The sequence below is a fragment of the Palaemon carinicauda genome, chromosome 18 (genome assembly GCF_036898095.1).
Source record: "Palaemon carinicauda isolate YSFRI2023 chromosome 18, ASM3689809v2, whole genome shotgun sequence".
In the NCBI taxonomy this organism is placed as follows: domain Eukaryota; kingdom Metazoa; phylum Arthropoda; class Malacostraca; order Decapoda; family Palaemonidae; genus Palaemon; species Palaemon carinicauda.
The window spans coordinates 12,863,656-12,891,021 of NC_090742.1; the positions used below are offsets into that span (position 1 = coordinate 12,863,656).

The 27,366-nt window shown below is 39.2% G+C and overlaps 1 protein-coding gene across 1 annotated transcript in view; it reads right to left on the reverse strand.

Annotated features, from left to right (window-relative positions):
- Window positions 1-979: 979 nt before the first annotated feature.
- Window positions 980-27,366, reverse strand: part of LOC137657614 (protein Star-like) — a 47,730-nt gene continuing 21,343 nt past the window's right edge. The window contains exons 5-7 of the mRNA XM_068391973.1: window positions 2,989-3,194; window positions 2,233-2,368; window positions 980-1,291 (exon numbers count right to left, since the gene is read on the reverse strand). Coding sequence (XP_068248074.1) covers window positions 1,100-1,291; window positions 2,233-2,368; window positions 2,989-3,194 — 534 coding nt within the window. The 3' untranslated portion in view covers window positions 980-1,099. The remainder of the gene's footprint in view (window positions 1,292-2,232; window positions 2,369-2,988; window positions 3,195-27,366) is intronic.

A 27,366-nucleotide genomic window follows, 5' to 3' on the forward strand; every position in this document is an offset into this window, starting at 1 on the left:
ATAACCAACACCATATCCAATATTGGCAAAGATGCTGGGATACGATTCATTCTCAATAAAACTATATTATCGTTCCAGGTATGTTTGATGCCAGTATTTAACTTTGATAACCAACACCATATCCAATATTGGCGAAGATGCTGGGATAGGATTCATTCTCAATAAAACTATATTATCGTTCCAGGTATGTTTGACGGCAGTATTTAACTTTGATAACCAACACCATATCCAATATTGGCAAAGATGCTGGGATACGATTCATTCTAAATAAAACTATATTATTGTTCCAGGTATGTTTGAGGGCAGTATTTAACTTTGATAACCAACACCATATCCAATATTGGCAAAGATGCTGGGATACGATTCATTCTAAATAAAACTATATTATTGTTCCAGGTATGTTTGAGGGCAGTATTTAACTTTGATAACCAACACCATATCCATTATTGGCAAAGATGCTGGGATGCGATTCATTCTAAATAAAACTATATTATTGTTCCAGGTATGTTTGAGGGCAGTATTCAACTTTGATAACCAACACCATATCCAATATTGGCAAACGAGACTTCCCAATAATAGTCAGTCAATAATTTCTACGAAATATGCAATACTAACAACCTTACGGTAAGAGGTAGATTATGGTTATACAGATGAATACACAAAAACGTTATATCAAATTGTTTTGAGAAGGATTTCTCACAGGAAGTCTTACGATCATTTGTCTATATACTTTTTAATACTTTGGGCCAATTCAGTCCGACCTTTAAGGTTTATTCATTTTTTTATGTATGTGATTTTTTTTCGTAACAGTTTACTATATTTATTTTCAAGGCAAGTTTTTGTGAATCATCGAATAATCATCAGTAACTCTACGCTGAATATTAAAAAAAAACATTCCTTAAATAATTCATATAGAAAAAGTTATATAAATATGGCACAAACCAATCATTATTAGTCAAAAAGCTTTAAATATAAAAGCATTCGTAAAATTATTTATTAAAAAAAATTACATATAAAAATTATACTAAAACTGCTGAAAGAAAAATTATCCAATGAAATCCTCGAAAGATTTAATAAAGAAATTCATACGTTAAGACTCCTAATGTGGTTTAACATTTGTCTCCAAGAGATCTGGATGTGAATACCAAGCATCGATTTTTCCGTATCCTAGAAATTCGTATCCTTTTTCTTGTAGGAATTTCGTCAGGAATTCCTTCCCCTCGGGAATGTGGTTCACCTCGATGCACATCAGCCTAAACTTGATCTTATCCCATGGAATGGTCTTCAGAATCTAGAAGGAAAAGAAGAAAATCAAAATTTGGAAATCGTGATTTTGAAAAGGACTTCTTCATTGATGTTCCAAATTTGAATTTTTTTTTTTCAAATCAGCAGAAAAGGTGATATCACTTTCACTAATGGAAAGAAACGCAATTTCTCAGAATAAAGAAAAAACAAGGTGATGATTAGCAATGTGTTTTTGTTTTTTCCAGGAATTCTTTCTGGTAGTGCAGTTTCACAGAATAACTACAACAAAAAGAATATGGTCTATAATGATATTCAGTTATATGTAAAATATCCTTCCATTATTCTATGATTCATCAAAATCACAAGGAAAGGATTGCAGTAGCAAGTTGATGAATTCGAAAAATAGCTGGTGTTGAAGATATCCTGATTTTCTTTGGGAATATGTATCAGTTTGTTATCGTTGTTAAAACCAAACAATCAAAACATCAACCAATATAGAACAAGAATACACACGCGCACACACACGAATATATATATATATATATATATATATATATATATATATATATATATATATATATATATATATATATATATACTGTATATGTAACATATATTTATACATATATATAGATATATACAGTATATATAAATGCAGTATATATATATATATATATATATATATATATATATATATATATATATATATATATATATATATGTATATATATATGTGTATATATATATATATATATATATATATATATATTTAAATTATATATATATATTTATATATATATAAAACTCATGTTTATATTATTTCGGTAACTTGTGTCGTTGAAAAAGTGGGTTTATTAGATCGGTCCAAATGTGTCGTAGATGTTGACAAGTCTAAAGATAAATTATTAGTAAATGACTGAAGTGAATAAGATTAGACTAGATGCAAATAAAGTATTTCTGTAAATACAAAAATAAAAAGAAACTCACCTTGACTTCCAAAGACTCGATATCCAGAGACAAGAAATCTACTACTTTAACATCCAGGCCTTGAAGAATAGAAAAGAACGGAAGTCCTTTTACGGTAATACCATGAGCACTTAGCTTACTGTAAAGGTAATTAGCCCTGGAAATGTCCATGAATTAGTGTGAGGCAAAGAAGCCGAGATATATAATTCGTTATTGTTCTCTTAAACTGAACTGAATACTTCTGGAGGTGTTTACCCACAACCTGGAAACATTTTGTCAAACTGTATCTCATTTCAAGTGGCGTATATTTTGTGGAGGGACCCATGAACGTTGGACTTGGTCTGCAGTGACATAGAAAACGGGATAATTTCTATGCCATTTCCCTTACCCCAGTAGACTATGTTCTCCATGCTATTAGTCCATTGAATTTATATATTAACATGGACTTATTGCTTAAAGAGATTGAATCTCCCTTTTAAAAGCTTTTTGAAATCTAAGGAACATACATAGAACAAGATTAAGTAATTTCAACACTGTAAAATTCAAGAAAATGCAGTAAAAATGTGGAAGAAAATAGTTTCAAAGTTCGAAAATCCCGCATTATATTTTTACATTTTTTTAAATAAAACCTCATTTTGGAAGGTCCCACCTGACAAAAATGTCCCATACCTCGTCACACACACTGTCTCCATATAATGCTTGAAATCAACTCAAATTGCTCGTAAAGATCTAATGTGTGAAAAGATAATTTCGTTCCTCAAACGTGCAACAACTTACTCCATTGATACTTCGGACGCAGAAGTTGTCTGGGAGAGAGCGGCGTGAATGGCGTAGGCCTTCCTGTGTTTTTTCTTCAGTGCTTCAAAATAGGATGGGATGGCTTCGATCAGGAGTCCTCTCCAGCCCAGCTCCCTCTCGAAGAAGATCGAGTTGCTCAGCCTCTCTCCATCTGCAGCGCCAACCTCAACAAAGAACCCGTCTTTCTGAATCGAGGATATGGTCCATTAACCTTGACCTTGATATTTGAACACACAGTACACTGTTAGAAATTTGGCGTTAAAAAACGGTAAAAATCCTGGAATAAATGTTGCCAGGCATTTACCGTTTTAAAATAACGATATATTGACGTAAAGGAGTGATATTACTGTCACCAACCCGCAAGAGATAATAACGAAGTAGGGTACAAATTACGGTCGCCTGTATTTTACTGAAATACGGCTGAGAACAGTATACTTTTTACGGAGAATTTCCAATCAAAATTACCGGTTTTTTTTTTTTAAACAGTGTGGTTTAGTAGTGAGATACTCCAATACTATGCATTCAACTATAAATGTCCAAATTGCTTCTGTTTATAGCTTCTACACTAAAGAGCCAGCACTTATACTAAAAGTATAGAGAACTATGTTTTCTTTTATAGTGGCAAAATACTATGTAGTGTGATTGTTGATGCATTATCATTATCATGATCATCATCATCATCTCCTCCTACAATTATTAACGCAAAGGGCCTCGGTTAGATTTCGCTAGTCGTCTCTATCTTGAGCCATCCAATCTATATCCTACTTCACGCTTTATTTTTCGCCTTTCCAAGATTCTTTTATTGCAATTCCTTGTTATAATGTATTGGTTTCCTTTTCTTCACAATTCTATGATTACAAAAGTCTGAACTGATATAAAATGTTTCCATTTTTTTTTTCTTTTTTTGTACATATCCCTGAAAATTCAAAATGATACACTAAGGTCATTGCTAAAAAAAATTCTACAATTCCAAGACAAGTTTTACCTTCTTTCCTCATTCCCCTTGGTGGAATAAAGCTGATTTTCCAAGTCAGTTGTATGGCAGATATTCTGAAGTTAATTCTGTCAGACTAGCATTTTCCATCATAAGGCTCAGTACTACACACCATTTTATTTCAACTACAACTAGATTATGGAATAACCTTCCTAATCAGTCAGTAGACTCTGTGAAACTTCAAAAGTTCAAACATAATGAGAACGTTTTTGAACAGGTTGATATAAGTCTCTCCTAATAGTATATATATGACAGATCTATTTTAACGTCCCTCTTAATGAGAGAATGCCTTGATGAAGTCATTGAGCTTCAGCACGGCATTCTATTCCCGTGCTGAAACTTGGTGACGGGCAAGAGGGCTCTCGAACTTGGGGAAATTGCTTCCCCAGTTCGAATGTAAATTTCTCTCTTTCTTATCATTTTCTTCCTCTTTATATTGCTTCAACCTTCTCCTAATATTATAAACTTTCCTTCATGTTGCTGTCCCAACCCTATGAGTAAAATTTCCCATATGTATATGTGTATATATTTACATATATATGTATGTTTATTATTATTTTTTTTTCTTTATGGCATGGATGTTTCTACATCTGTTATTGCCACTTGGGCGGATGTTTCTACATCCGGTATTGCTGCCTGCTTTGATGAATGGGAAAGGTGTCACGGTTGGGAGGTGTTGTGCTCAAAGCTATATGTGAGAGTATTGGATGATCTCAGACATCCCGAAGATGGTTTGGACCTTTTTGGCGGAACTATTCTCAAGTGTTGGGTCTTCGGAATCCAGGGGGATCCAATGCTTGGGGTAGGACTCTCGGCTTTTGGCCGGAAGCCCGTTATTACAGATATGGGGAGGATGATTCCATAGTTTCTTGGTCTCAGTCCTAACAGGCGGGTTCAGCTTACTCCTGTGCCTCTATATCTGTTTTGATGCTATCCTTCGGGTAGGGTATGGAGTGGACCATCTGGGAAGTATACTCTCACTGTGCCGGTAGTGGAGAGTGCAAATTTCCTTCCCAACATGTGATGCCTTAATGATCTCAAGCAGGTAAATCAAACTATTCAAAAAATCACTCTTCTCTTTTCTTTATTCTGATGGATTCTTGTGACAATGACCCCACCTCCCCTGGATATGCTGACTCGCCCCCGGCACTGTTGACGACCTCTGGCAATTCATTTAAAGAAAACTCCGTTGACGACGTAGGAACTAGAAAGGACTATTCTTTAAACATTCGGAAAAAGGCTAATTTGGGCAACACAGGAAAACTGAATGTCCTGCACGTTACCCAAATCCCATTAGAAGCTAATTATGATGTGCTACATAAAATATTTGAGTGTTACGGATCAATAAAAGAAATTAGAATGAAACTTCAAGATGATAATTGGGAATCTTGGTTATCATTTAATTGTCATGAGGAAGCATTTAATGCAAGCCGTAATATTGTTGATATTAAAGTAGGTAATATGAGTGTTAAGGGTGCTCTGTGTGATGGGGCACCTAAAGATCTGGATGTCTACAGACCAGCAGACTGGGCTGATAAAGATATAGAGGCAGATATGCCATCCCAAAGAAAGCCAAAACCACCAGTGTGGCTTCTTGCTCAATCTGTAGGAGGTACGGAAAATTATTTCAAGATCTGCAAACTTCTTCAGAGGAAGGTAGGTACGATCGCACCTGGAGATATATCTCGATTCGGGAAGAAAAGTTTCTTGATAAAGGCCAAGTCATACACACAGTCTGTTATACTGTCCAATTTGAAGACAGTAAATGATGATATAAAATTGGACATCAAACCCCATCTAAACTTTAGCTATGGAAGGGGAGTGGTTTTCAATAGGGATCTATATGAATTTACCGAAGAGGAGATATTGGCTATGTGTCCTCTATCAGTGTGGAAAGTACATAAAGTACCTGGAACATCAATGATTGTTCTTACTTTCCAAGATGCTGATGTACCTTTCCACATAGACATAGAAAACGAAAGGATCAGAGTTCAACCTTTTAAGCAGAAGCCACTGCAATGTTATAATTGCTTTAAATTTGGACATCCTTCCAAAGTTTGCAATAATGAAAAAATTTGTAATACTTGCTCCAATGTTTACCATGGGAAATGAACACTTGAGGCAAGGTGCTTAAACTGCAACTCTAATCATAAATCTAATGCTAGGAGCTGCCAGTTTTATAAGTTAGAAGAGGCTGCCCTCAATAAATCAATTATTGAACATGTAAGCGTGGGGCATGCCAAGAGATTATTAAATAAATCTAATACTTATGCAAAGACATTAAAAACAGGAGAAAAAGTTCCTCGGGAATCATCTCACCCACCTACTACTGTAGGTAGTTCTCGAAAAAGGAATTCACCATCTATTGATAAAGTGCTGCATAAGACAAGAACATCTCCTCCTAAAGATTTATCATTGAGTTTCAACAAAAAGACATTGCCCACCACTATCAAACCTTTGTCCCCCATTACAAAGGATAGTACTAACCTCTCCCAGGCCATATCCTTGCCTGATTTAATGGAGATTCCACCTGACACCAAGTTATCAGGTGTACCTGTAGTGGGGAAGGTACGAAAACCTGGTAACTCGCAACCTATTAATCGTAAAAGAGAGAGACCTCCATCTCTCTCACCCCCTTCCATAAGAAATACTAGAATTATGACATCAAATAAATATGATGTTTTGTCTGTTGATGTTGCCGATCAACCAGAAGACAATTTAAATAAATCAGAAATTCAAGTTGAGGTCCACCATCCCCTTCAACAAATATATAAAAAAGATACAAAGAAAAACACCAACGTAAAACCCAACATATCAAGACCATCTCTGAAGAAACCTACAGGTAATAATGTTAGATTAAAAACTGCTAATCCGAAGACCTCATCCAAGATGTCTTCCCGAAATAATCCATAGTTTTCTCCTCAATTTTGCAATGGAACTGTCAGGGTTTAAGGGCGAAATTTGAAGAACTTAAGCTCCTAATTCATGAACATTCCCCCATAATTGTATGTCTACAGGAAAGTATGCTTGATGCTAACACTCCTAGTCCTCGAGGGTATGTTAGCTATAGAACACCATATAATCATCAAGCAGGGAGCCATGGTGGAAGTCTCATGTACGTTCGTCGAGATGTTCCCCAAATACCTATGTCTATATGTACAACACTGCAGGCAGTGGTTGTACAAATTGATATAGGAAGAAAATATACAATATGCTCTCTCTACTTGCCTCCAAATGATAATATTTTATATGATGATTTAGCAGAGGTCATTCATCAACTCCCTCAACCAATTCTCTTACTGGGAGATATGAATGGTAGACATCCTTTATGGGGTGATATTTTAGCAAACACAAGGGGCAATATTATCTCATCAATTGTGGAGAATGAGGATGTGGGACTCCTTAATACAGGAGAGCCCACACACTTCCATGTTCAGACAGGTACCTTGTCATGCATTGACCTTTCAATTGCAAGCTCTAACTGCCTTCTTGATTTTGATTGGAGGACATTAGATGATTGGCATACTAGTGATCATGCACCAATCATTATAAACACCAACAAGGGTCCGCCTTTACAAAGATCGCCACGATGGAATCTTGACAAGGCAGACTGGGTTAAATTTTGTGAGCTAAGTGAAATCGAAGGGAGTGCAAATCAGTTTGAAAGTATTGATGATGCCATAGACCTACTGAATGGAACTCTCCATACAGCAGGAATCAATTCGATTCCCAAAACCACAGGAATATTCAAAAGACGACCAGTCCCGTGGTGGTCTTCAGAATTAACAGCCTTGCACAGATCCACCAGAAAATCTCTGACTAGATTGCGTAAACGCCGTACGGAGGAAAATTTGATAACGTACAAAAAGTGTAGAGCACAGTTCCGCCGTGCCATGAAAGAAGCTAGACGCCAATCTTGGGTGGCTTTTGTTTCCTCCATTAATAGTAGGACACCACCATCTTCTGTATGGAGGAAAGTAAAAAAGATTGCAGGCAAATTCACCCCAAACCCACCACCAGTGTTGAAAGTGAATGGTCAGTATGTGACTGAAGGAATTGAAGTTAGCAATGCCTTGGCTGACCATTTTTCAAATGTATCATGCAAGAGTGTAGCAGCTCCTGGTCATCAGTACAGGAGCATTGAAGAAAAGAAAATTTTAAATTTTGCAACAGGAAGGGAAGAGTCATATAATTCTCCTTTCACTGAAAGAGAATATGATTCGGCACTTTCCACTTGCAACGATACAGCCCCTGGACCCGATGGAATTCCATACGCAATGATTAAACATGTACAATTTAATACAAAGTTGTTTATTTTAAGCATTATTAATAGAATATGGCATGATCATAGTTATCCAAGTGTTTGGGAACTAGCCATTATTTTAGCCTTTTTAAAACCCGGTAAGGACAAGTTTTTAGCAGCAAACTACCGACCTATTGCATTGACATCTTGTTTATGTAAAATTATGGAGAAGATGGTCAATGCAAGACTGATGTGGTACCTTGAAAAGAAGGGTATCTTATCGCCCATTCAATGTGGATTCAGAAAAATGCACTCAACGACTGATGTGCTGATACGACTTGAGTCCTCCATTTGTGAAGCGTTTGCTTCCAAACAGCACCATGTGACAGTCTTTTTTTATCTTGAAAAGGCATATGATACCACATGGAGATACGGTATACTTAAAAGAATCCATGAGTTAGGATTAAGAGGAGAGCTACCACTATTCATTCAGTCTTTTCTTTCACATAGAGTTTTCCAAGTGAGAGTTGGGGAAGCTCTATCACAGTGTAAATGCCAGGAAGAAGGAGTTCCTCAGGGGAGTGTGCTGAGTGTAACCCTTTTTGCACTAGCAATTAATGGGATATCCTCAGTCATTCCGCGGGATGTTTTCGCAACATTATTTGTGGATGATCTCTCAATATCATTTGCTGGGACTAGAATGGCAATGGTCGAGAGAAAAATACAACTCTCTATTGATAAAATTATCCATTGGGCCGATATGAATGGATTTAGGTTCTCGACAAGTAAAACTAAAATTGTCCATTTCTGTCGTATCCGGGGAGTACATCCAGACCCGGATATATACATCAAAGGTCAACGGATCCCATGTGCAAGTGAAGCTAAATTTTTAGGGTTGATATTTGATTGTAGGCTTACATGGGTTTCTCACTTAAAAACATTAAAAGCTAAATGTCTTGAAGCTATGAATCTTTTAAAAGTATTGTCCCATACATCATGGGGGGCAGACCGCAATACAATTTCAAAATTATACAAGGCCTTGATTTTTTCCAAAATTAGTTATGGATGCGAAATATACTCCTCAGCAACCCCAAGCCGGCTAAAAATATTAGATAGTATAAGATTGTCCACAGGAGCCTTTAGAACCTCACCTATCTCAAGTCTCCTTGTGGATGCTGGGGAGTTGCCTCTAGACCTTTACCGAATGTCCTCTATTATTCGGTATTGGTTTAGATTGCAAAGACTCCCTAATTCTTCAGCCTTTCAGACTGCAAGCCTTGTAAGGCACTCAACCTACTTTGAGTTGCACCCAAAATCTCCTCAACCTTTTAGGTTTCGGGTGAAACAATTATTAAACAATCTGGATATAATTAGAATTAAGGTGCTTCCATTCAAGGTATCATCAACGCCTCCATGGAAATTACCTGACATATCTTTTTGTAAATACTTTATTGGAGTTAAGAAGAATATGACTGACTTAGAATCCAGGTCTCTTTTTATGGAACATGTTGAAGAACATAGGGGATCGACTTTTATATATACTGATGGCTCCAAATCTGATGCTGGCGTTGGATTTGGAGTACATAGTAATGATTTTAATTGTAGAGGTGCACTTCCTCTAACAGCTTCCATATTTACTGCCAAATTGTATGGCATACTAACCGCTATTGAGAAAATAGCTTTGGAAAAGGAGGGTAATTTTACAATTTTTAGTGATGCAAGGAGTGTTATTCAAGCTTTAGAAGTTTTTAATTCTAGTAACCCTCTAGTTTTAAAGATTTTAGAATGGCTTTTTATTATTGGACGGAGAGGTATAACAGCTCGATTTTGTTGGGTTCCAGCACATGTAGGTGTGTCTGGGAACGAGAAGGCAGATTTACTGGCGAAGAATGCGGCATCCGAGTTGCTACCAAGGAGGTATCCCATTCCCTGTAATGATTTCCTACCTTACATCAAGAAATTGGTTTGTAATAAATGGCAACAGCACTGGGATAGTCAAGATGGCAATAAAATGAGGGAAGTAACAAATATCATATCACCTTGGAGGTATAACATGATACCCCGAAAATGGGAGACGACTCTTTGCCGTCTCCGTATTGGTCACACATGGTTGACACACGAGTTTCTGCTGAAGGGCCAACATCAACCGTATTGTGAGGACTGTTTGGTACCTTTAACAGTGAGGCATTTGTTGACCGAATGCCCTAATTTTACTAACTTAAGAAATAGATATCTGTTTGAGGCTCGAGGTGAGGATGGCAGGTTCATCCTTGCCAAGATTCTTGGACATGATGTGTCCTACTATGCGAGCGGAATTTTTAGATTTATTTCAGAAGCAGGTCTTCTGAAAACTATTTAACTATTGTAATGACTTCTTAACTTTTATGGTTTTAATTGAATTCTCTCTTATTTTTCATATATAATAAATACTATCGGCGTCAATGACCTTAGATGTCAGGATGCCAGAAAACTTTCAATCAATCAATTAATCAATCAATCTATTTTAACGTCGGTATTGATCTTAAGATATTTTACAATTTTTATTCCATCTTCTCAGTTTATTTATTTCATTATTCCTTTTCCGTACCTAAGATGCATCCCATACCTAAGATGCATCCCAGACCATCCAAGACTGGAAGATGCAAAATACACCGGAAGATGCATTAGCAACTCTCTGGTGGATATACGAGGTGCCTCACACTGAGGGATCTGGGGGAACCCAAACATAAAATAAGGCAATAAGGTGAGGTAAGGCAAGGCTATTTTCGTTGTTGGAGCCCTTAGGTTTGTAGCATCCAAATAGAGTTATAGTTTAGCTAATAACAACAACAACAACAACAACAACAACAACAATAATAATAATAATAATAATAATAATAATCTTGGCTAGTGCTATGGCCTTTGCACAATAGTCTTGCACTGTGTTAGGCTAGTGTTCATTTGCTTGAAGGTACACTCAGACACATTAGTCTATGTTTCCTTATTTCAATTCCTAACTGGGCCATTATCCCTGTTAGAGGCCCTGGGCTTATAGCATCCTGCTTTCCCAACTAAGGTTGTAGCCTAGCTAATAATGATGATGATGATAATGATGGAGATGGTGATGATGATGGTGATGATGGTGATGATGATGAAGTTTATGATGATGGTGGTGATGATGATGATGATGATGGTGATGATGATGGTGGGGATGATGATGATGGTGATGGTGATGATGATGATGACGATGATGATGATCTATAGCAAAGTTTTTATCACCTGTGCTATTAATCACCACAAGTCTCACTTTAAGAACTATTCTTATACACGAATATTACACAAAACAATAAACTTTTCTTTTCCTTCATACACAACATCGATGAATCTCACTGAGAGAGGAGAATTGGCTTCACGATCTTTTTATTCGTTCCCTGATTGCTTTACAGCAGCCATTCCAATCTCTTCCCATCCTTTTGCACACAAATCCTCCTTTTCTTGCCTCCTATTTTCTATAACTCTCCTGTTCTCTCGTCTTACCCTCATCCCTCAAAAACTATCTTTCTTCCACTATCTATACTATCAGTGATTGCTTTTTCTTTATGGTATTATCTTTTCCTTTCTAATCACAATTATCGTTAATTTGTTCCTATTACAAACAAGTTCAGATTCCTTTGATAATGTAATTTTTTCTGCATTATCCTGAAACATAAAGTGCTAACAATTTTCATTAAAAAAACGGTAAAAATCTGGCAACATTTATTCCAGGATTTTTACCGTTTTAAAATCGGTTATATTGACGTAAAAGAGTGATATTACGGTCACCAACCCGTAAAAGATAATAGGAAAGTGAGGTAAAATTACGGTGGCCTATATTTTACTAAAATGCGGCTGACAACAGTATATTTTTACGGAGAATTTCCGATTGAAATTACAGCTTTCTTTTGACAGTGTTACCAAGCTTTATATTCAAGTATCCTTTCTCCCTTTTTTAGGCCGAGAAAGAAAGAACAAATAAACAGCCCCTGGGCTTGTAGTATCCTGGTTTTTCAACTAGGGTTGTAGCTTAGTAATAATAATAATAATAATAATAATAATCATTATCATCAATAATAATTATTATAATTATTGTCATGATGATGATAATAATGATAATAATAATAATAATGATAATAATAATAATAATAATAATAATAATAAAAATAATAATAATAATAGTCATCATAATCAGGATAATCATAATCATATATCATAATCATCATCATCATCAATCATAATCATCATAATAATCATTATCCTCATAATAATCATAATAATAATAATAATAATAATAATAATAATAATAATAATAATAATAATAATAACTCTATTCTGGGATACACAACCACCACATTTTTATAGCTTTCTCATAGCCGTTCCGCCCCTATCTACCTAATTCAAGACGCATCCGTTCATAATCCTTACAGACAATTTTTTCCCCGGTCCCTACGACTTACTGATGGACGATACGACCCGTCGTAACAATAATTTCTACCATATAGAATATGTTTCTCATACGAAAATAGTGGTGTTGTTTCTTAGTGGCTTAGGCTATACATGTTAGGTATGATGTTATCCGCGTATATTTGATATGTGTTCTCGTTACTATTTATATTTTTTGATATACTTTCTGTGTATTCGTATATTAGTTTATAACGATTCTTAATATTCTATTTTACACTTCACCATTATTCGAATGTTGAATGTAAATTTAACATTATTGCCAGGCTGATTTAATCGAATGTTGAATGTTTGGATTTATGTTAATTGTACGGAATAATCAAAACATCCTAAGAAAAAGAAATCGATTAGAAAAATATTTAATGGAATTGTGGAAACTTGACGTTTCATGAAAAATAAAAATGTAATCAATTTTTTTTGTTTTCGGGTAATATGAGAAGAGGAATCATCCAGAGGGTTTATTTAATATTAAGTGATGTTACAATATATTGATGTGTAAAAATCCTGGAATAAATGTTGCCAGGCGTTTACCTTTTGTTTTTAACAATGTAACGTAAAGCGCACGAGAAGAGGCTCATATTTTAAGTAAATGATCATATAAAAAGAATATTAAACAATTAATAAGTATTGATCAGGATATATAGAAATCTATGACCTTATTTCCTCTAAAATCAAAATGCTTGCAGGAAAAAGCTCATAATTCATGTAAAACGATCAGATGCAAATGATAAAATTACATTGTAAAATATTTGCTTTTTAAAAACGATAAATGCCTGGTAACATTTATTCCAGGATTTTTACCATTTTAAAAACGGATATATTGACGTAAAGGAGTGATATTACGGTCATCAACCCGTAAAAGATAATAACAAAGTAAGGTAAAATGACAATCGCCTGTATTTTACTGAAATACGGCCGAGAACAATATATTTTTACGGAGAATTTCCGATTAAAATTACGCTTTCTTTTTAGCATTGTACATAATTAATAAGTATTTTTTTATGCAAATACATACATTTCTGAACTTATATTCTCCAATTACCTTGGACACCTATTTCCTTACAGAGGGATAATTGTGTCTTCTACCTGGCCTAACACTGTTACATTATTGCCACAATAGCACACCATGTCACGTGACCTAATCAATTCCTGAATCATCTGTGATATATCACTATCATTATTATTAGAATTATTAATAAAATTATTTGTATTATTATTATTATTATTGATGAAATTATTACTAATATGATTAAACTTATTATTTTTGTTAAAATTATTACCAAAATTAATCAAATTATTATTGTTAAAATTGTTACTAAAATTATTAAAATTATCATTATTGCTAAAATTATTACTACAATGATTAAAATTATTATTATTAAATTTATTACTAAAATTATTGAAATTATTATTATTGTTAAAATTATTACTAAAATTACTAAAATTATTATTATTGTTAAAATTGTTACTAAAATGATTAAAATCATTATTATTGTTAAAATCATTACTAACATTGTTAAAATTATTATTATTGGTAAAATAATTACTAAAATTAATAAAATCATTTTGTTCCGTAACCGAAATACAAACCACGCTATTTACAAAGGGTTATTACTTTTAGCGTAGCTGAAATGGCGAGCCATTAGAATTTAACGAGGGTGTATTACCCCCGCGCTAGTTAGCGGGGGGGGTAGGGGAGTGGTAGCTAGCTACCCCTCCTCCCCCTCACACACAGGTGAATACTCACTTTCACTTTTGGCTCGGACTGTGACAGACGTCTCTGTCTTGGTCCTCGCTTGGCAGCCATTGTCTGTTTTGTCTTTACTTAATCGCTTACTTTTCTTTTACTCAATATATATGTAAACATGTTTTCATGTTTGTATATATATTTGAGTATAGAAATAAGTAAGTTTCCTTTTCAGATGTGTGTGTGTAGTGTACGATATCTACGTGGAGGCCTCGGCAGTTAGGCCACCACGGCCTAATTTTATGGGTTGCGATCGAGTTTGACTTCGGTCTTTCTCTCTCTCTCTCTCTCTTGAGGTCGTTCACCCTTTTACTATGTTTTACTACGCCCTTGTAGCTTCCTTCCCGTGTGGGTGGGGTTGCTACGCCGTATATTTTGTCTCAATTAGTTTATGAATCTAATTGTAGTTGTTAATTTTCAGCTTGTAGAACGATTCCTTTCGGGGTTTTCGTTTTTTCTTTAGTGTTCATTCATTTTTAAATTACATAATTACATAGTTACATAATTATAATTGTTATAATTCTGTTTTGGTTACAGCTCTCCTTCCGCGAGTGTAAGTGGTTGTGAGGGCACGTGCCTGTTGTGTAATTCTTGTTCCTTTCCCTCGGGATTCCTCTTCGGAGCCTTCCCGGGGGAATGAATGTGTACTAATATTATTTGTTTTATTTTTTTTACAGTTACCGATCTAGTTCGTTTCTGTAATATAGCAACGGTGTGAGCTGTCTGGTTGAGTCCTGGGGATTCGGCTGTTGCTGCCTCTCCCCTTGTATTGTCGTCAGGGGCGTGTCTCCTTCTACTGGTAGTACTCCCGTGTCGACGGACAGCTCTCCAGTTCATTTTAGAACAGTCAGGAGGCTTGCCTCCTTGGGCGGATAACTTTCCTTCCGAGGGAAGTTTTTTTTTCCTGTCCAGGCTTGAGCTTTTCCTCTTTTGGGGGGTTCTTCTCTTGCCTTTTTTTCGTGCGACTATGCTCTTGGTGCTGAGCGGTCGCACCTGCAGTTTCGCTCAAGGGGCTGGGCAACTGCAGGAGCTCCTCTTCGGAGGATTGCCCCTTTTAGGTCACTGGCTGACCAGTCTCTTCCACGAAGTGTTTCTCTTTCGTTCGCGAGAGAGTACACTCATAGAGACTCCTCTTCGGAGGTTTCTTCTGTTGCTGTTGCTGTTGGCCTCCCTCGCCGTAAGGCCCTCCGTCCGCCTCGTCGTAAGGGCCTCTCATCTCCCTATAAGGGTGCTTGAGGCGCCTTTTTGAATCTCCGTTTGCAGCCTACAACTTCTTTTTCTCGATCTTCCGTCTTGGTGCAGATGGACAGCAGTCTAATCTCGTCTTCCGACGGGCAACGGTCTTCCCGACGGACAACGGTCTTCCCGACGGACAGCGGTCTTCCGACGGACATCAGTCTTCCGACGGACATCAGTCTCCCGGCGGACAACGATCCCTTCGGGGCAAAGGGTTGCCCCCACGGGGGTTCTTCCCTTGCGTGTCAGGGTTTCCCTGCGCGCCCTTCTGTTCGTCAGCGCTCTCCTGTTCGTCAGCGCTTTCAAGATGATCTTCCCTGCGGTTCCTGTTACGTGCCCTGTGCGCCCACGTTCGCCCTCGCGTCTAGAACTTCGGTTCAGGTCGGGGTCAAGGACTCTTCTTCTTTGCGCAGGCTTCCACGCGTAGCCTTCTGCTCGTCAGCGATCATCAGCTCGTCAGCGATCATCAGCTCGTCAGCGATCATCAGCTCGTCAGCGATCGTCAGCTCGCCAGCGATCGTCAGCTCGTCAGCGATCATCAGCTCGCCAGCGATCTCCGGATCGCCCACGTGTGTTACAGCTGGCACGCCAACGTTCTCCAACACTTCTGAAGGAACATGGTTCGCCAGCTACTAGCTCAACTGCGGATGCTGATCGCCATCGCGCGACCCTCAACTGCGGATGCTGATCGCCATCGCGCGACCCTCAACTGCAGATGCTGATCGCCATCGCGCGACCCTCAACTGCGGATGCTGATCGCCATCGCGCGACCCTCAACTGCGGATGCTGATCGCCATCGCGCGACCCTCAACTGCAGATGCTGATCGCCATCGCGCGACCCTCAACTGCGGATGCTGATCGCCATCGCGCGACCCTCAACTGCAGATGCTGATCGCCATCGCACGACCCTCAACTGCGGATGCTGATCGCCATCGCGCGACCCTCAACTGCGGATGCTGATCGCCATCGCGCGACCCTCAACTGCGGATCCTCATCGCACAACCCTGAACGATCGCCCTCTTGCGGATGCTGATCACCATCGCACCCTTTCACGCGATCATTCACCTGCGCATGCTGCTCGCCATCGCACAACCCTGAACGATTGCCCGCTTACGCATGCTGCTCCTCATCGCACAACCCTGAACGATCGCCCTCTTGCGGATGCTGATCACCATCGCACCCTTTCACGCGATCATTCACCTGCGCATGCTGCTCGCCATCGCACAACCCTGAACGATTGCCCGCTTACGCATGCTGCTCCTCATCGCACCACCCTGAACGATCGCCCTCTTGCGGATGCTGATCACCATCGCACCCTTTCACGCGATCATTCACCTGCGCATGCTGCTCGCCATCGCACAACCCTGCACGATTGCCCGCTTACGCATGCTGCTCCTCATCGCACAACCCTGAACGCTCGCCCTCTTGCGGATGCTGATCACCATCGCACCCTATCACGCGATCATTCACCTACACATGCTGCTCGCCATCGCTTACCGCCAGCGATCTTCTTCTCCTACGCGGCAGCACGATCCCTCGCCGTCACGCCCATTCGCCCGCGCGATCGCTCGCCTGCGCGCCCGCGCGATCGCTCGCCTGCGCGCCCGCGCGATCGCTCGCCTGCGCGCCCGCGCGATCGCTCGCCTGCGCGCCCTCGCGACCGCTCGCCTGCGCGCCCGCGCGACCACTCGCCTGTGCGCACGCGCGACCATTCGCCTTTGCGCGACCATAGTTCGCGGCGAATTCCACAGCCGGTGGTAGCAGCAGGGACGCGTGCTCCTAGGCGGCACTCGGGATCACCTCCATCCAAGCACAGGTTGGTAGTGCAGGACGAAGACAGGTCAGTACAGCATTCTTCCCACCTTCTTTTCAGGCAGGAACCGTCGTGTCCTCTCCAAAGGATCGCCCGATCCCTTTCACCTTAGCGAGGATTTCGGACTCTGTGTCCTTGGAGCAGCAGACATGGTTTGATCCGCTGGCACGGGCGTTAATGAGGTTTATGAAACCAGCACTCACCGGCCAGGGTAACAAACCAGCGGCTGTCTCTCCTACGCTGAAGAGAAAGAGAGGAGTGGACTTCGTGGTGACTTCCCCCAGGGCGAAGTTGGTTCCCAGGAGGTCGGTCTCGAGGGTCCCCTCTCCTGCACGAGTACTCTCTCCTTCTCCCGCCCTGGAAGGATTTTTGGCGGGGGGGCTTTCCGTTGAAGATTTCTCCATCGGACAAGGGGTGACTGCTTACCCCTTCCTCTGGGAGCTTACCAGGTTCTTTCCCTCCTCGGTTACGGCCCGAGGTTTGGTTCAAGGAAGCTACAGGAAGATCAAGGGTACTTTCCTCCTCTCGAGCTCAGGCACCTTGGCCTTTCGTCGTTAAGTATCTACTTGCGGACAAGCTCGATGTTGTACCATCTGGACGCACTGACTGAAGGCTTCCTTCGGGTGTCTCATCTGTGGAGGTCAACGACCTCAGACACCCTTCCATCCTTGAGAAGAGTTTTGTCTTTGCCCAAGGACAGAGACTTAAACATCTGCTGTGCGGAGTAAATCGACTTCCGGTTTCACTCCTCCAAGGCGCTTTCTTCCAGACTCTGCAGGGCTCCAGCTCCCTTTTCTTTCAACCACGTCGGCCTAAGTTATCGGCTACGACAACTGGGACAAGGTGTCCAATTGCAGTTTCCTCCTGTCAGGAACAGATGGCACGGGAGACTCCCCCGGGGGGGCATAGTCCTAAAAGGAGTTCACGAACTCTAGGATTGCAGGTTTTTTTCGCTGGGAGGATGCTTAAGGTTACTCATCCGAATGACAGCTTCCCGATGCCCATTCCCGCACAATCTCTGTGAGTAGCCAAGGATATCGCGCCTGCCGTCTCTGTCAGCGAATTCAGTGTCTCTGAACCTTTATGCCATAGCATCAGCAGAGTTGCCCGGTTGGGCAGAATGATCCATACCTTAGGCGAAGGTCTTCCTTAGGATCATCGACGGCTTCACCCTCGGCCCCCTCAGTCGATCCTTTCTTGTAAGGAAGGATCTGAGAGGGGATGTCCATAGTCGACCTCTCAGCCCTGATCAAGTTTGTCGAACAAACTTCGGCCAGCGTAGACCAGCAGAATCGATCAGACTGGTAACGAGGCGACAGGACTCCTTTAACCCTGGATCGGAAGGACGGGTACTTTCAGTTTCCATTCCATCCATCTTCCAGGGTGCTCGTCGAATTCAGCCTAAACTGCAAGTATTCCTGCTTATGATGCAGTGTGGCTATCCCGCCGTGGCATAGCAGGTTTGTTTCCCCAGAGAACTCTCCCTGCCTTCCTCTTGGCCGCTCAGGTGCAGACTTCCGCCTCCTCTGCTGTTTGGAGGGCTGGTCAACTCCGGTAGGCTCGGGTTTCGACCTTCTTCAGCGCCGGGAAAAGCTTCCGAATGCTGACCATGAGTGTGGGCTCATGGTATTTTGCTTGGAGCCTTCTCTTCCTCTGCCTCAACATCTGGAGTATCTGGCCATGATATTGAGTCAACCGCCTTACCACGTTGGAAACCCCGCTTCTCGTCCGTCCAGCGAGGTTAAGCAACGTCGGTACTTGGATGGGTGACCACCTGGGAACGCCAGATTCTGTTACCACATCCTCCGAGCCTTCCTTTCGGTTCACCGTGGCAAGACTGAGGAGAGTCGCAGTACCTGTTCTCAGTCAAGCAGAGTTTTCAGCCCTACCTTGGAACGTTTCCTAGTTCTTCTTTCCTCATTGACCCGTTTATAGTCCGAACGGTCGCCTCAGGATAAGTTCCATGTGGGGCGATCCAAGTTCCGGTGGCTTCAGGCAATGTTTAACCGGACTCCCTGGCCCTATGGGACCAGCGGAACTATTAAACCTGCAATGGGTGTTGACCTATGGAGCCTCTTGATGGTAGTGGATATTCTCGTCCTTTCCCCACATTCTTGATGCGGTTCTCGGACTCGTCAAAGGAAAGGGGGGGGGGCATGTTCCGGTCCAGGCCTATGGTCAAGACCTGAAGGATACCTCTCCATCATTCAGGCAGGCTTAAGGGCCTTAGTCTGGCCCCTCTTCAGATCCTACCGCTCCTGCCAAGTCGCCCCGTTGCGTGTCGACTTCATGCTAACCAGCAGGGGACGCATTTTCACACCTTCACATCTTGCAGTAGAGATATCGGGATGATTGAGATTCTCTCAATTCCACCATCGGCTCTCTCATTCCAGGCAGGGGAATGTTTCTCTCAGACTATCCGAGCAGAGCCTCATAGAGAGAGTGTACCTAGGGGTCTTTGACCTTGGGTAACCAGCAAGTGCTGGTCTGGGGGACCTGATCGCGACAGCTTGGAACCTCAAGCTTCCGCTAGTTTTCCCCCCAGTCTCAGACCCCGAGACTCTGGCAAGATGCATTCCGGTGATGGTGGGACAACTTCGACGCCTGCGTCTTCCCTCCTTTTTGTCTGAGGACAATGGGTCTCAACAAAACCAGGTTGTCTGTCAACCTTTCAATGGGAGAGCTCCACTGGGACTATGTGCAGAACGGTTTCTGGACCCTCTGCTTCCCCTGACGGAACTCCCGGGAGAGCTTCTCCCACGGCGCAGACTACTCAAGCAACCACACTGCGACATCTCTCCCGAACCGGGGCGTCGCTTCGGCTTCATGCCTGGAGACACTACGCTTCCTCCTCTAGAAGAGACAACCCGCTACAGTCGCGGTACGGAGGTCGCGTCATCTGCGATAGTCATCCACAGGGGTCTCCCAGGCAAAGTGAAGAGTCTAAGGTGGTTGGTGCCGTGGGAGATATACCTCTTCCCGTGAGGCCTCTTCTCCAGCAATAACGGTCTTATTGCCTTTCGGCGGGAGGAAACTCCTTTCCGCTCTTGGCAATGAAGCCTGTCGCTCAGCCTTTCCCTGACCTTCAGGCTTAAAGGAATAACTTTTTCCTGCCCGCTGGATCTATCCTCGCTCATGCGAAGCTACGATCGTCCCTGCCCTAGTCGGAGGAAGACCTCCAACTTGGAGCATGGCTCGGACTTTTAGTCCTTTAAGAGATCTCAAGACCCTTTTACGACAGGCCTCGGATTGTATTCCGCCCTGGGTCTTCTGCTCACTCTGGCCACGGCCAGTGTGTAAGCAATCTTCTTGGTCTCTTACTACTCCCCCCCTTTCTAAGGAAGAGGGGAAGGCAACATTCAGGCTCGCTCCTGAGTTGTTGGCTAGACTCAGAATCTGAGGGTCCCGACCCTTCGGTCCGATTCATTCAAGATTTTGAGTCTCCATTCTGTGTCTGATGTCCCAAGACCTTCTCTTTCTTGCCAGTACAGGAATCGAGAGGTTAGCGCTGGGAACAGCTGCAGTTTGGCCTCAGTTGCAGTCGATTTGGGAACACAAGGAGGACATGGGGGGAGAGTCACCAGTATACCTCTTCAGCCCGGACTCAAGGACATTCATCTCGACCTGTCTTCAGACCCTCCCCCGTCACGTCGCCCTACAGCACGATGTTGGATACATCGCAACGTCCCTCGCCTTCGAGTAATACTACTCTGTGACGCAGGTGCTACAAGCTGGAGTCTGGAAGCGTCTGATGACCTTCGCAGCCCGCTTCCTGCAGGGCGTGACCCACAGGAGTCTCGATACGTTTTCTATCGCTCTGTGGTGGCTACACAACAGCTGGTCTAACCTCAGGCTCCTTTTTGGACAGGTAGCAGAAGGTTGAGGGCATTGTTATCAGGTTTTAGTCTGCATGAAAGAAAGAAGTATGTCTGGCCCTTACCTCTTTCTTCATCATCCCTTCTACGGGGAAGCAGCATCCTGGTCTCTGCATAGCTGACCTCGAACCTCTGCAGGTAAACCATGCTTCCTTGTGTTCCGAGTATTGAGTCAATACTGTCGCGTCCCCCATACCCTGACGAGGTGGTATTGGGAACGTCTTAACCCAGAGTTCCTTCTGGAACTCCAGGTCAACTGCCTAAGACGGGTCACACTTCTTCCTTCACACACAAGCTTACGTAGGCCACATGGTTCCTTGCGGTGCAAGGAACTTGTGAGGTGCAGGGACTCCTTTTCTCGAGTGCAACTCACTCGGATTCTGAGTCCCCGGGTAAAGCCAAAGCCAGTATGGCTGGGGACTTTCCACCCTTCCTAAGGGATAAGTCACCCTTTGTAAATAGCGTGGTTTGTATTTCGGTTACGGAACAAATGACAAATTCGAAGATAATTTGTATTTTTCCTAACCATACAAACCTTAGCTATTTACACATATTTGCCCGCCAGCCCTGTCCCCCAAGACAAGTCCTACCTCTAAGTGAAAGTGAGTATTCACCTGTGTGTGAGGGGGAGGAGGGGTAGCTAGCTACCACTCCCCTACCCCCCCGCTAACTAGCGCGGGGGTAATACACCCTCGTTAAATTCTAATGGCTCGCCATTTCAGCTACGCTAAAAGTAATAACCCTTTGTAAATAGCTAAGGTTTGTATGGTTAGGAAAAATACAAATTATCTTCGAATTTGTCATATTATTGGTAAAATTACTAAATTATCATTATTGTTAAAATCATTACGATATTAAGATAATCATCATAAAAACTATTAAAGCTTTCATCTAATTGATAAAAATCACCAGTAATATCTATGCAAGAAAGAAAGCTATTTTTGTAAAAAAAAAAAAAAGTCAAATAAAGGGTAGGCCTAACTTTCGACCATTTCCACGACGGTCCTCTTCAGGATATAAACACCTAATGAAATAGGACCGAGGTCTAAGAAAACATCGAAAGTCTTAGAATATGACAAGAGGTCACGAAATGGCCATTCCTTCATATCAGTATGCCAACGTTACAATCATCTTAATTGCTGCATTTCCTCCATTTGCCATTTGTTATTAATGATCTAAGGATTCAGAGCTGGTAAAAGACATTCAGCATTGATACATGTTGTGTCTGTGACAATTACCACTTCAGCCATTTTTGATTGGAGAGACAAAGTTGACACAGTATCAAGCATGAAAGTAAAAATACTCGGTATAAATTATTATTATTATTATTATTATTATTATTATTATTATTATTATTATAATTGTTATTATTATTATTATTATTAATTATAACAATAATAATAATATTAATAATATCAATATTGATAATAAAAATATTAAAGATTTTAAAAATAATAAAAATAATAGAAATTATAAAAAATATTAATAACAATAATAATAATAATAATAATAATAATAATAATAATAATAATAATAATAACAGTAGTTGTTGTTGTTGTTGATGATATGAGAATCGATTTTGTCTCCTTGTGTGGAGGCTTTATTACCATGGGTTTTTCTACCAAATTTTATCAGTGTGTTAATACTGCCCTTCTATACCCTGCTTTTTTATTCCTATGCACAGTTTTGTAAACACCGCTCACCCTCACACAACACTACAATACATGACATGCTTATTCATAAAACAGTGCTTCGCATTGGCTAAAGCATAGACGCTGACTTTTTTTTTCTTTTGTAATATTGCGTCTTATTATTATTATTATTATTATTATTACTTGCTAGTCTACGACCCTAGTTGGAAAAGCAGGATGCTATAAGCTTAGGGGCTCCAACAGGGAAAATAGCTCAGTGAGGAAAAGAAATAAGGAAATAAATAAAATATTCTAAGAAAAGTAACAACATTGAAATAAAGCTTTCATATATAAACTATAAAACTTTAAAAAAACTATAAGTAGAGAAATAAGATAGAATAGTGTGGCTGAGTGTACCTTCAAGCAAGAGAAATCTACCCCAAAACAGTGGAAGGCCATGGTACGGATTTTGGAGTGTCCTTCTGGAAGGGCTGTTTACCATAGCTAAAGAGTCTCTTCTACACTCACCAAGAGGAAAGCAGCCATTGAACAATTACAGTATAGTAGTTAACCCCAAAAGTAAAATGAATAACAAAATACACTTGCATTTTATAACATACAAACTTATATTATTTATACCACTGCCATTATTACCATTACGAAGTGAATTTTACTAGCTTGAAAAAAAATTGGATGATAAAAATTATAAAATTTAGAGGGTAGTTGACAGGCTTCTATCATTTTTTTTTTTTTAGCAATTCTTTTCCGGCTTCCAAATGGAAAATCTTAAGTGAATTTTATTAGCTTGAAAAATAAAAGAAAAAAAGAATTGGAAATCTGGATAACCAAACATATGAAATTTAAGAGGATAACTGACAGGCTTCTATCAATTATTTTTTTTAGCAATTCTTTTCCGGCTTCCAAATGGAAAATCTTAAGTGAATTTTATTAGCTTGAAAAAGAAAAGAAAAAAAAAAAGAATTGGAAATCTGGATAACCAAACATATGAAATTTAACAGGATAACTGACAGGCTTCTATCATTTTTTTCCCCTAACAATTATTTTCCAGCTTCCAAATGGAAACTCCTCGTAAGTGGCGTGCATTCATCCCATGAGCAATTTAAAGGGTTAAAGTTAAAAGGCCTCTCATGAATGGCATAAGCAAGGGATAGTAACATTGCATTATCGAGCAGGACAATGCCCTAGAGACGGACCATACATACATATGATCAGCACCCAAGCCCCCTCTCCACACAAGCTATGACCAAGGAGAGCCAGGGAATGGCTGTTAATGACTCAACAGATAGACCTATAGGCTCGCCCTAACCCCCAAATCCTTAGCTCACAAGGATGGTGAGGTTGCAACGACCAAAGAAACTGACCAGTTTGAGCGGAACTCGAACCCCAGACTGACGTTCACTAGTCAGGGACGTTACCACATCGGCTACCACAACCTATATTGAAAATTAGATGCAGAGAGTAAATTTCAATGAAGGCCGAATTGCTAAAAGTTCTTTAGGTGAAAAAGATAGTTGAAGGGAAGGTAATAAATCTTACTTTTTAGTGATATGACATCTAATAAATGAAATATTTTGCGAAAAAACAGTGCTATCATATGTTAATGATATATCTTTTAAAAGGGATGACATATATATTCAACTGTTGAAAGGCAGCTTTTACCAGGAATATTGTTAAAACAATTCAACATTTTCCGGCTTCATATCATATAAAAATTCTGCTTTATAAAATGAGAAAAAATAGTTTTTAAGAAAAGGCTTAGTGATTTTATGACAACAGGTTTTCATATCAAAAGACATTCCACTATTTTTGTAATAGACTAAAGAAGGCACTTTAATATCATAATTTTTATCTTCATTGTTATGAAAGAAAAATAATCTGTTTTATAAAATGAAAAAAAAAAGTTTTTAAGAAAATACTTAGCAATTTTATGGCAACAACTTTTTATGATATCTAAAAACAATGCACTATTTTTCAATAGACTAAAGAAGGCACTTTAATATCATCATTATTATCATCATTATTAAAAACAATGAGCACTGATATATTTGTTTAGGATGTATTAAAAAAGTAAAGATACAAAGAGTTTCCGTAAACCGGCATCAATATAAAACAGAAAAATAGAATAAAATTAGAAATAAAATTAGAAGGACAAATATGTTAAATGAATCAATGGGTGTTTCGATGATCAAGGGATTCTATAATTTCCGGAATTATAGAATTACCGAAACGCCGAAGGTTGGTCTGTCTTTATTTGCACTAATAATAATAATAATAATAATAATAATAATAATAATAATAATAATAATAATCACCAGTTTGAACCAGATGTACCCGATTCAGAAAATACTCCCGATCAGACTGATGTAAAAAAACGTTATTCGCGAATACTGGAACCAATATATATATATATATATATATATATATATATATATATATATATATATATATATATGTATATATATACATATATATTACATATCTGTGTGTATATGTATATACATATATATAGATATATATATACATATATATATGTATATATGTATATATATACACATATATATATATGTATATGTATATATGTATATATACACACACACACACACACATATATATATATATATATATATATATATATATATATATATATATGAAATTAAATGCAATATATGTTTCTTTTTTTGAGAAGTGTATGTTTGATAATTTTATGGAAACTTCACTCCTACTTTCCTTGTCCTTCGCTTTGTCACCAGCTTTTCCCCATTACTATATAAGGTCGCTGTTTCCTATCAGCCTTTGTGACACTTCGTATCAGAACTGAAGACATCTCTTGAAAAGCAGAGAGTTTGAAACAATCCTTGTAGGCAAGTTAAAAATCCTTCGAAAATAAACAGGTTCGAAACCTCTCCTGCAGGGGTTAAGGTAATATTAACTTGAAAAAAGGTAGGTTGAAACCTCCCCTGTAAAGGTTAGAGTTAAAAACCCCGTGAAATAAAAACACAGATTTAAAAACCCCTACTATAAGGGTTAGACTTAAAAACTCCTTGATTAAAAAAAAAAAAAATATTTTGTAACCTCTCCTGTAAGGGATAGAGTTCAAGACATACATCGAAAAGGGGCCATTTTGAAACTTAATTGCAAATTTTCATTGTAGTACTTCCCATTACAATTTTTACAAAGTATTGTTTAAGAGCAATTATTGTGGATGGAAAAATTTTGGTATCTTTTTGTAACTATTTGAATATTGTCAGATACAACATTTCAAACTTTATCCTCCGGAAAAAATCCAGAAATATCGAGCATGATTGAAAAGACCCCAAAACTAACAGGGAAGCTTCGAGATCCAGAAATGGAACAATGGTCCTGAAGATTTTTTTTTTTTTTTTTTTTTTTAATATTTCTCTCACGGCAGTTTTCATTCAGATACATGGCTCTCCTTTTTTTATATATATATACATTCGTAACAAGAACGAAAAGTTCCCAATGCAAGGGGCATTTGATTTTCCCGATGAACGTAAAAAAAATAATTGCAATTAATGCTCATAATTATAGAATAAAATTTGGATTCATTTTTACATATACAGCAGATTCCTCAATCGAGGTAGTTGAATCGGTAAAACTTCAAAAAATCAAACTTGCAGTAGATGTTTTTAGGTTGAATAGGCTGACATAAGTCTTTCTATAATTTATATATGAAATATGTTTAAGTGGTGTTACTATTTTTGAAATATTTTATTTCAATTGTTCCTTTTTTCTCATATCCTTTACTTATTTCATTATTTCCTTTTCTCACTGGGCTATTTTTCCCTGTTGGAGCCCTTGGGTTTATAGCATCTTGCTCTTCCAACTAGGGTTGTAGCTTAGCTGGTACTACTACTAACAATAATAATATATTTCAGTAGATGTTTTTATGTTGAATAGGCTGACATAAGTCTTTCTATAATTTACATATGAAATATGTTTAAGTGGTGTTACTGTTTTTGAAATATTTTATTTATTTGTTCCTTTTTTCTCATATCCTTTATTTACTTCATTATTTCCTTTTCTCACTGGGCTATTTTTCCCTGTTGGAGCCCTTGGGTTTATAGCATCTTGCTCTTCCAACTAGGGTTGTAGCTTAGCTGGTACTACTACTAACAATAATAATATATTTCAGTAGATGTTTTTATGTTGAATAGGCTGACATAAGTCTTTCTATAATTTACATATGAAATATGTTTAAGTGGTGTTACTGTTTTTGAAATATTTTATTTTAATTGTTCCTCTTTTCTCATATCTTTTATTTATTTCATTATTTCCTTTTCTCACTGGGCTATTTTTCCCT